The 9,844-nt window shown below is 39.7% G+C and overlaps 1 protein-coding gene across 4 annotated transcripts in view; it reads right to left on the bottom strand.

The window, feature by feature from the left end:
- Positions 1-6,510: 6,510 nt before the first annotated feature.
- Positions 6,511-9,844, bottom strand: part of ARVCF (ARVCF delta catenin family member) — a 422,733-nt gene continuing 419,399 nt past the window's right edge. For all 4 annotated transcript variants that reach the window (XM_040347904.1, XM_040347914.1, XM_040347907.1 and 1 more), the window contains one exon: positions 6,511-7,206. Coding sequence is in view for 1 of the 4 variants with exons in the window: in XM_040347914.1 (XP_040203848.1) it covers positions 7,201-7,206 (6 nt within the window). In the remaining 3 variants the exon portion in view is untranslated. The remainder of the gene's footprint in view (positions 7,207-9,844) is intronic.

Genomic DNA, 9,844 nt, shown 5'->3' with positions numbered 1-9,844 from the left:
AGTATGCTGGTTTTTTTTTCCGGTCTGTACTTACCTTTTTCCGTCGTTTTTACCCGGCTTCCGGGTTCTCGCTCCCCCGGGGAGTAGGCGTTCCTAAGCTCTGCATAGATGATTGACGTGTGCGTCATTGCCTTCCGAAAATATCCGAGTTGGACTCGGCACTTTACGGCGCCTGCGCAGTCAGCTCTACACGGCAGGCGCAGGCGCCGTATAGTGCCAAGTCCCCGTCGGATATTTTCTGAAGGCGATGACGCGCACATCAATCATCTATGCAGAGCTCCCCGTCGGGGAAAAGGAGCGACACGCCCACTCCCCGCAAGGAAGAAGACCCGGAAGTGCGGCTGAAGACAGGTAAGTGTACACATTAAAAAAAAATGACAACGCTACGCCTTTATTAAGGCTGGAGATAGGTTAGGCAAAAAGTTAATTTTAGGGTGAACCCCCGCTTTAAAGCTGAACTTCAGCCAGAAATAGTTTCAAATATTTATATAATTTGTAACCTTCAATCAATCTTTGTGTAACTGGATTCAGCAATCCAGCTATTGATAATGTAACATAACAAAAAGGTCATTCTCATTGATATCGATTTCATAAAACTAGTGGCTGCTAGCTGCTAGATGAACAATACCCAAGTTAAACTGCAAGTTAAACTTATTGTGGATGAAGACCAGTGCTCCCACTATAGTGCTTCACCATTCAGTTGAGATTAACAGTAAGTTTAAAACTTGGTGTCGTCTGTAAAATTTGAATCTTTATTGGCTACATACTTAAACACACTGGTAACAAGTGTGTTTTAGTATGCAGCCAATAAAGATTCAAATTTTACAGACGACTACACTAAATTGCCTGCTTTAACTTACTATAGATCTCACCAAATCTTATAAACATTGCCAGCAGGGCTGGACTGGGACAAAAATTTGGCCCTGGACTTCATCCAGACTGGCCCACTTTGACATGTCTCTCCTATGGCGGGCCGGACAACTCCCGCACCCCCCCCCCCAGCCACCCAAGCCCCCTCTCCACCTTCACTAGCCACTAGCCATTCTACTTTATTAGAATAGAACGGTTGGTACTGGTACTCTTGTAGGCAGTACCAGTGGGGAAGCTAGACATTATTTCACCCGGGGCACAGAATCAGTTCGGTGCCCCCCTTATGGGACAAGATTAGGCAGAAGTGAGAAGCTCCCAGGCCATAGCTGTTGAGTCAGCTGTCTGTCCCCTCCCCCATGCTCCTCTGTCGTCGTCCCTGCTCCTCTGTCATCCCCCCTGCTTCCTTGTTTCCCCCAGGTGAGCGCTGCAGGGAGGGAGAGACAGAGGAGCGAAGGGGGGCAGCGGTCTGCTGTCACTGAAGCCGGCCCACTGAGCCATCGGCCCACCGGGAAACTCCCTGTAGTCCCAATGGCCAGTCCATCCCTGATTGCCAGTATAGTGTTGATGCCTATAGCTGTAATTGAAGGACCTGGAAGTCTGATAGACAGGCCAAAAAACTCCGGCTTTGTTCCACCCAGCTTTGAGAGGCACACTAAAAATCACTTCCCAATGCATCAGGGGAACTGTAGTTTGTTATAGCAGCCATGCATCCTCACAGTAAGTGGGGTCGGTGCTTCCCTTCTGAAACCCAGATATAGCGGAGATTTCTAAATGGAAGCATTGATATTGTAGAAATTATAAAGACGAGGATATGCATGTTTAACATTTTTATAGGGACAAGGAAGTGTAGGCAACTATTCGTAACTAGGACAGGGTTCAGCTTTAAGGTTATATTGGCCTACTTATTTAGTGAAATACTTCCAAAATGGCAACAGCAATGCACTGTGGTAAGGAAACTGCTGTTCGTATTATATAGATTTACTCCATGTTTTGTGTAATGAACACTTACAGAATCAATGAAGAAAATTTTACAGCATATTGCAAATATTGTTGTCCGTTTAAATATATTATTGACTAAATTCAAATCTACAAAAAAGAGTTATAAATAAAAGCATAATAATATGTGTGTCAAAACAAACAGGTATTTTTCAGCCATATTTCTACACAACTACATATGAACAGGGTTGTCCAATTCTGCTCTAAAAGGACCAAGATTTTCACACAGTTTTAGGATTTCAATTATTAACTCTATGAAATTAAAGTGCAAGTCACTAAGCAATACCACGTCTGTCCACAAATCCTTGCCTGCATGAAATCTTTGGACACTGGAGCTGGATAGTCCAATGTGTGACATATTGGTGGCAGAAATGTGCAATATAGATCTAATATATTCCTTACATGAACCAACAACTACTACTAGACGTAGCCTTTCCTATGTTTTCCCTATAATTGGCTCTAGTCAGGTACAGGATGGCGACGTACATGGAACTTCTAGCCGAAAAGGTCTGATGAATGTCGACTAGAAATACAGGAATTTTTGTATAGTAAATCACTGATCTCCAAGGAAAACAGTTACTCTGTGTTGATATATCCTTTAAAAAATCTAAATGCACCATCTCACAATCCAGTAAACACCCTAGGATCAATACAATTTACACAATTACCACCATATGGGCTACCTACAATTATCAGGTTCCATCAGCTGAGCAACAACGTAAAATCCATTATAAAAAAAAAGAAGTGTAATAACCAAGTCACCCAAAATTTTCAGCACCAGAGATAATATAAATATTTATATAACAGTGTTTATAGTCAGATTACAGTCAATGTATCAGGACAAGAAGATCTACATGTTTCATGTTCCTCCTCCGAGTAACAAGCTATGCCTGGGTTTGACTCACCGCTCTGAGAGTTTGGCACTTACAGCTCTACCACTCATTATGTTAAAATGATCTACTGTAGACTATATATAGATCCAGCATGCTACTGCCATATGACACTTGCCGATGACAGGAAAAATCACATAAAATGCATGAAGAATGGAGGTACTGCTGCTTCACTTATAGCCAAATCCATGGCTGAAGCATTTTGCAGGCGTAATGTTCACCCTAGTCTCTATTTCAAGTAGCCAATAGGAAAAAAAAAGCCAATTTCCCAAAGCGTGATGAGACAGCTAAAGTGAACCCAGACTATATGAATATTACAGCAACAGTAAATCAGCCCCTTTACATGCTGGAACATCCAGCCAATAGGAGCTTGTAACACCACTGACATTACTCAGTAGTACAGGTGTAGTAACGCACAATAACCAAGCATAATTAATCTTCCACTGGTTATGATGAACTAAATTGTCTTCTGTGAGCTGTGCCTTTTACAATGTCACTGCTCTATACTGAGTAAGCCTGTGAATCCCTGTGTGTCCATTGATCTCAGAGTCCTTTTGAACTGGTTTACTGAACATGGCAAACAATGTGCCTGCACTGTGTACGAGTGAAAGACACTAATCACTTGATGATGAGAATCTACAACTGACATAAGAGATCTATTTACATATGTATATGTAATGTTTGCTGAGAAACATCACAGCCCTCTCACAGTAGTTGCTGACACTGAGCAGGTGCTTTTTTTATTTTTTATTTTAGAGAACTTGTTGGGCACTAGCTATATTTTTGGGATCACTGAGAAATTGTTAGAATTGATCCAAAGTTGTATTCCGGAAAAAAAAAATATATGCAGGGTTTATAAATATCAAATACAAAGACTGCCGACTAAAAGTTCAGAGAAGGCATTTGGGATCAGAGGGTACATCAATATGTGGATATGCAGCATTCTTTCTATTTTACTTTAGATGTCTTTGCGTTATAATATAACAAAACATTATTATGGCTAAGAGTAAGGTTTTCTAAACTCTAGTGCTCATTCACTACATATAGTCCTGTTAGGTTGCTCACCCGTCTACATTAAAACATCAAACACTAGAAAGAAGAAACGCTCTTCTCAGTTTTTTTTTTCCGGACGTTGGAATCCCAAAACGTCTAAGCAATTACTCTGGAATCGCAAATCATAGTTCCAAGCGAAGGACAAAAAATACATATCGGAGGCTGCCGATACAATTCCAGGCAACAGGTGGCGCACATCGGCTATAGAAAATGATATACAAACAAGCCATGTCCTTAAAAGGCATGCTTTGTATGGTAATATAGCAAAGTCAAACGGCAGAGTTAACATTGCAAACAAACAAGAAAAACTGTCCAAATAGGTGTGAGAAGAAACCACAGATACGATCTCATGTACTGTCTATGGTACATCACCCACAGAGTTGATGGCAGTAAGCAAACTCTTGCAGAAAAGTCACATACAAACTAAACCAAGAATGTGTTATAAATTTTGTGTGACCAACACAGTAATTACACCTGTGTTTTATCGGATATTACAAATGTATATGCGCTTCAGTACAGTGGGTTGGTGCACAGAAAATCTTACTGACCTGAAGAATTGCTGAGAAAACCACCATTGTTAAATACATTTTGGCATGAATGATCACTCTTTTCAATACATTGGCCTGGGTTGGAATGGACAGTTAATGCCGTTTTCCCCCTTCCCCATTACTCTGCCACAGAAAATAGAAGACTCATGCCCATATATGATGCACCTTCACAGCACACCAAGCTGTACCCACCAACAATGCCTTAACTGCTGGAACAGAGAAATATGTGCAACTAAAATAGATGCATAAGCTTCCTGGGATCAAAAACTGCCCAAACCTCTTCTACCCCCAACATGGATATGGGCGCTTAACTTTTCTGTCATGTGTAGCGTAAAATGCTTTAATAGAAACATTCTGACATTTGACAAAACAGTCAAGCGCAAGCATACACCCCAAAAGCACCGTACTGCTCCATGAATCCTAACAGCAGAGGGGTTGGAGGACTGCGTAAGGCTGTGTGTACATAGCTTAGAATTTGAAAATGAAAATTAATTAACTTTGGTCCAGAGTCTGGCCACAGCCTTTACATTACAAAGGGCAATCAATCCCACTTCAAAAATATCTCAGTTTCTGCAAATTCTTTATTTAAGGCTCATTTATGTTTGATGAGCAAAATATGGGACATGCTAGTCACCTGGCTGCTTTTATTTCAAAACAAAGTGTTATGTTACCCCACCATTTCATATCCCCGATGTGTACGTGTTACCATGTACTTGTGCGAAAAAGTAACCTGTTCGCTTTGTAATTCTTACCTTGCGTGAAATACCTGGTGATCCAGCTAGTCCCCTTGCTTACCCATTTCAAACTGACCACACTAGGCATTACAGCATATTCTTCTCAAAGTGGTCAGTTTTATGGCTGTGCTGGGAGGATAGTCTGCTTGTCCTCCAATGGCCAACACTTATGCTGACATGCACCCCCCTTGACTGGGAAGATGAGTGTTCTACTCTTGTTCTACCCCCTGGTGATACGCCCCACTGCATTCTCCACTTCTACCTCTCCAAATGCCTGATGCACTTGAGAACAGAGGTTACATGATCACTAATTTAATAAAAAAATAAACAAACATACGCACTACACATTTTACCTTGAAACAAAATGGGTTGTTTTACAAGGTGAGGGTTCACATATACCTTAAGAGTCACTGACTCTGAATAAGTATGTGGGTTAGGAGTTCTGACTTTACTTTGACTTTTCTTGAGCTGCATTGTTCCAAGTCATGAATTTACAGTATTAAAAGGCAGCTCCAGCATAACATCCAGGCAACCAACAATCTAAAAGGATATTAGGAAGAGAGGTGAAATGGACTCCGTTTCTCTGATGAGTGGCTTCTTTTCACAATGCAGGAGTCTACCTACACACACGAGTACATCATGAAAATAATCATTACAAACCCTAACCCATCCACCCACCACCCAAAACAAAATACAAGTAACACCTAACCCTTTTGTAAAATGTTTGTTTGAGCACCTACTGAAAATACATTAAAATTCAACTGTGACTGTAATTTCTTATTTTAATCAAAAGATTGCAGCAATGGTTCAATGATAAAAGGTCATAAAACGGTTGTGGTAATGGCCAAATGAGAAAACTGTTCAGAAAAGACTCCAAGACAGTCTGTGAAGTAGAAAGTCACCTCCCATGGAATCTTTTGCAATGTGAATGAAGAAAGAGCACAAGTTAAAAGGCAAAAGTATTTTTACAGCAGAATTGCCTGCACACAAATTGAAATTTACAAATGTACTGTGGCTGCAAGCTCTTACTCTGGGTAGGTTACCGTATGAGCCCACTAACTGGTGTAAGGCATGAGACATTTAATATATACATATATATATATATATATATATATATATATATATATATATATATATATATATATATATATATAGTAAATTTTAGAATGTTTACAAAATGATGTATATGTATTCCGGTTGATGACATGCACACTTGGCGTAAAAGTCCTGTGAAGGTCTTGAGAATCTGGCAGAACCGAGTTGATCTTTTGCGCATTCCGTAGACAGGTAAAAAAAAAAAAGTAACATAGGGAAATGATCTGCTGCCGGTAAATGAAAAGCCTCACATAACACATTCCACCTCTTTCTCAAAAAAAAAAATGAAACCCGTGGGGTCTACTACAGCAAAATATGTTTTTCTTTTTTCTTTGTGGCTTTTTTTTGTCTCCACTTTCTTCTTCCATGCGGCAACTTACAATTTACTCCACCTTGGTAAAAACCGCAAACCTAATGATAATCCCATTACTCTTTGATGGGAAAATAAAATTCTATGCACCTCAGGCCACAAAACTTCAATATTATATTTTTCTTTCTTCACAGTTCACACCGAGTTTGCAAACACAAAGCCAGTAAAAAGAAAAAGTGCTCATATTCTTTTATCCAACATTTTGAAACATTTTGTGGCTTTTTCCGTGCAGGAAGATGTCCAATATAAACATTCCCCTTCTTTCCACTTCCTAGTCCCATAATCTGCACCAGCCTCGCTCCCCACGAGCAAGACAATTCTTTTCAAATGGTGCAGGATGCTTGAAAGGGAATGTTGCTTTATGAATATATACTATACATATATGTTCTAAAAAAGTGTCAATTCTTAAGTAAAATTAAGCAACAGCGATTTTTGGCGATGATCAAAAAGTTTAGTTTTCAGATACAGCAGATGGCAGTTTTCATCCAGTCTTATTTTACCAAAATGGTCCTCCTGTGAAAACATCATGGCAGTGGTGGGCAATGATACCTCCTACATGTATTCAAATTTGTGATTCTTGGTTTAAAAATAAAAATTATAACATAAAAAAAAAAAACGTCTTCCCGAAGAGAATGACTGCACGTTTATCCCTGCATAAAAAAAAAAAAAAATGGTAAGAAGAAAATCAAGATGAGCAAGTTAAATGTTTAAAACACAGGTCTATAGAAAAGCTATGCAACCGTTTAGAATTAATAATACATATCTATTAGAAAAGGTCAATTTTGAGTAGAAGGATTCATGTTCATCTATGTTTAGGATAAAAGATTAAGCCAACATAAGCATGTGTGACACCATAATTCAACTATACATTAATTACTCATTGAAACTGCATTATTGGGGTGCAAAGTGTATTAAATTCAGTGGAGCTTAGAAATGGAATGCTTTATATTAGGTGTTTTCCCTAAGCTTAGCCATCTCATATAAAGCAGCTGGTGCAGTTAAAGCTTCGTTGATAACTATGTTAGGATAAGGGCCCGTTCTCATGCAAAATGGCACTGCCACACATTATTCAATGCTCTGTCTGTTACCACAACACAATGGTGTGAAGAGCCCCCAAACAGGTAGTTAGAGATAAGTTCCCATAACCAATGTAAGCAAATTATTCTTGTTAGCATTTAGCAGGCACCATTTAACTGGTAGAAAAAGTAAAAAATAATGGAATAGTGTGGATCAACTGCTTAACGCAATATTTAAGTCGACACAGCATGACTTTGTGTCCCACGAATTCAGAGTTGTTAAACAAGTTGTACGTTTAAGTTCACAGCAACAAAGACAGTGGCTGGGAGCACTTGGCAGGTGCCAACACATGGAAAATGCCCCCTTTTGGCATGCAAATGAACGGAGATGTAAATTGTTGGCAGCTCAGCATGGACCAATTAATTAACTACTTGCCGACCAGCCGCCGCAGTTATACGGCGGCAGGTCGGCTCTGCTGGGCGAGATCACGTAGCTATACGTCATCTCGCCGAGCAGCCAATAGGGGCGCACACGCGCCTCCCGCTCGTCCCTGACGCCGACGCGCGGTCGTGCTCACCGCCGGGCACCCGCGATCGTCATTACAGAACGAGAACCGGGAGCTGTGTGTGCAAACAAATCCCGGTCCTGTCAGGGGGAGAAATGCCTGATTGTCTGTTCATACAATGTATGAACAGCAAACAGTCATTTCCCCATGTTAGTTCACCCCCCCTTCAGTTAGAACACACCCAGGGAACATACATACTTAACCCCTTCCTCGCCCCCTAGTGTTAACCCCTTGCCTGCCAGTGTCATTTTTATAGTAATCAATGCATTTTTATAGCACTGATCGCTATAAAAATGCCAATGGTCCCAAAAATGTGTCAAAAGTGTCCGCCATAATGTCGCAGGACCGATAAAAATTGCTGATCGCCGCCATTACTAGTAAAAAAATAATAATAATGCCATAAAACTTTTCCCTATTTTGTAAACGCTATAACTTTTGCGCAAACCAAACGCTTATTGCGATTTGTTTTACGAAAAATATGTAGACGAATACATATCAACCTAAACTGAGGAAAAAAATAGTTTTATATATTTTTGGGGGATATTTATTATAGCAAAAAGTAAAAAATATTCATTTTTTTCAAAATTGTCGCTCTATTTTTGTTTATCGCAAAAACTAAAAACCGCAGAGGTGATCAAATACCACCAAAAGAAAGCTGTATTTGTGGGAAAAAAAAGGACGCCAATTTTGTTTGGGAACCACGTCGCACGACCACGCAATTGTTAGTTAAAGCGACGCAGTGCCGAATCACAAAAAGTGGCCTGGTCTTTGACCAGTAATATAGTCCGGGGCTTAAGTGGTTAAATAGCAGTCGTTATAAATTTCACAGGTTCATAGAGACTGAACTTTCAATTTCCCAAATAAGCACAAAGACATTTATTTATCAACATGGTTGGGCGTAAAAATCGGAAACCTATAAATAGGACCCAAACTTTGGTTACATGTGTAGCACAAGAACACTCTTTAAAAGCACCATTAATCCTGGTGTTTACAATATAATCAAGGGTTTATCTGGATAAAAAGCTCCACTACTCTACAGTTTTGCAGCTACATTTCAGCTGTAGCAAATTACTATTATTTGCTTGGGGCTGTTGAATATCTCACATCTACGTGAAATTAGATAAACACCCTGGGGCCTGGGTTTCTATATAGGACTTTTTTTTGGACCAAAAGGAGATTTGTGAGCGTTCTCCCCCCTTTGTAACTGGATATCCATTTTGGGCCTGGTGGCTTTTATGGCATCTCCTGTGTAAAGACTTGGTGTGCTTTGGTCATTTGTTGCTCCTCCTTGCCCCTTTTGGAAATGATGATCTACATTAATCATGCCCTAGCAGAGTTACACATCCTTCATTCTTAAATGGCCGAGTTTAATCGTATGGATCTCATTCACATGTGCTCCTAAAGAAGATGTAGAATTATTTGAAACACATTAAGTGGAATGTTGTCCTTTACCATGTAGTCCTGTGAAACCTGTGTAAAAGTATTGGATGCAAGTTATATGTGTTTTTAATATTCGCATAATAAAAATTGTGTTTTTATAGAAATATTGATGTGGTGCCAATACCATTTCTATATGCCCTTTAAAGTAATCCGCTACAAAGAATTGGCGTTTCGTGTATGAACTACAAGTGCAGTTTGTCAAGTGTATGTGATCCCTGAGCTAATATGTATTAAAAAAGTGAAACTGAGAAAAGTAGATACAACTA

This window comes from Rana temporaria, chromosome 1, assembly GCF_905171775.1.
Source record: "Rana temporaria chromosome 1, aRanTem1.1, whole genome shotgun sequence".
Classification (NCBI taxonomy): Eukaryota; Metazoa; Chordata; class Amphibia; order Anura; family Ranidae; genus Rana; species Rana temporaria.
Note: the sequence above shows the minus strand (reverse complement) of the source record. Positions and strands in the feature narration are given on the sequence as shown.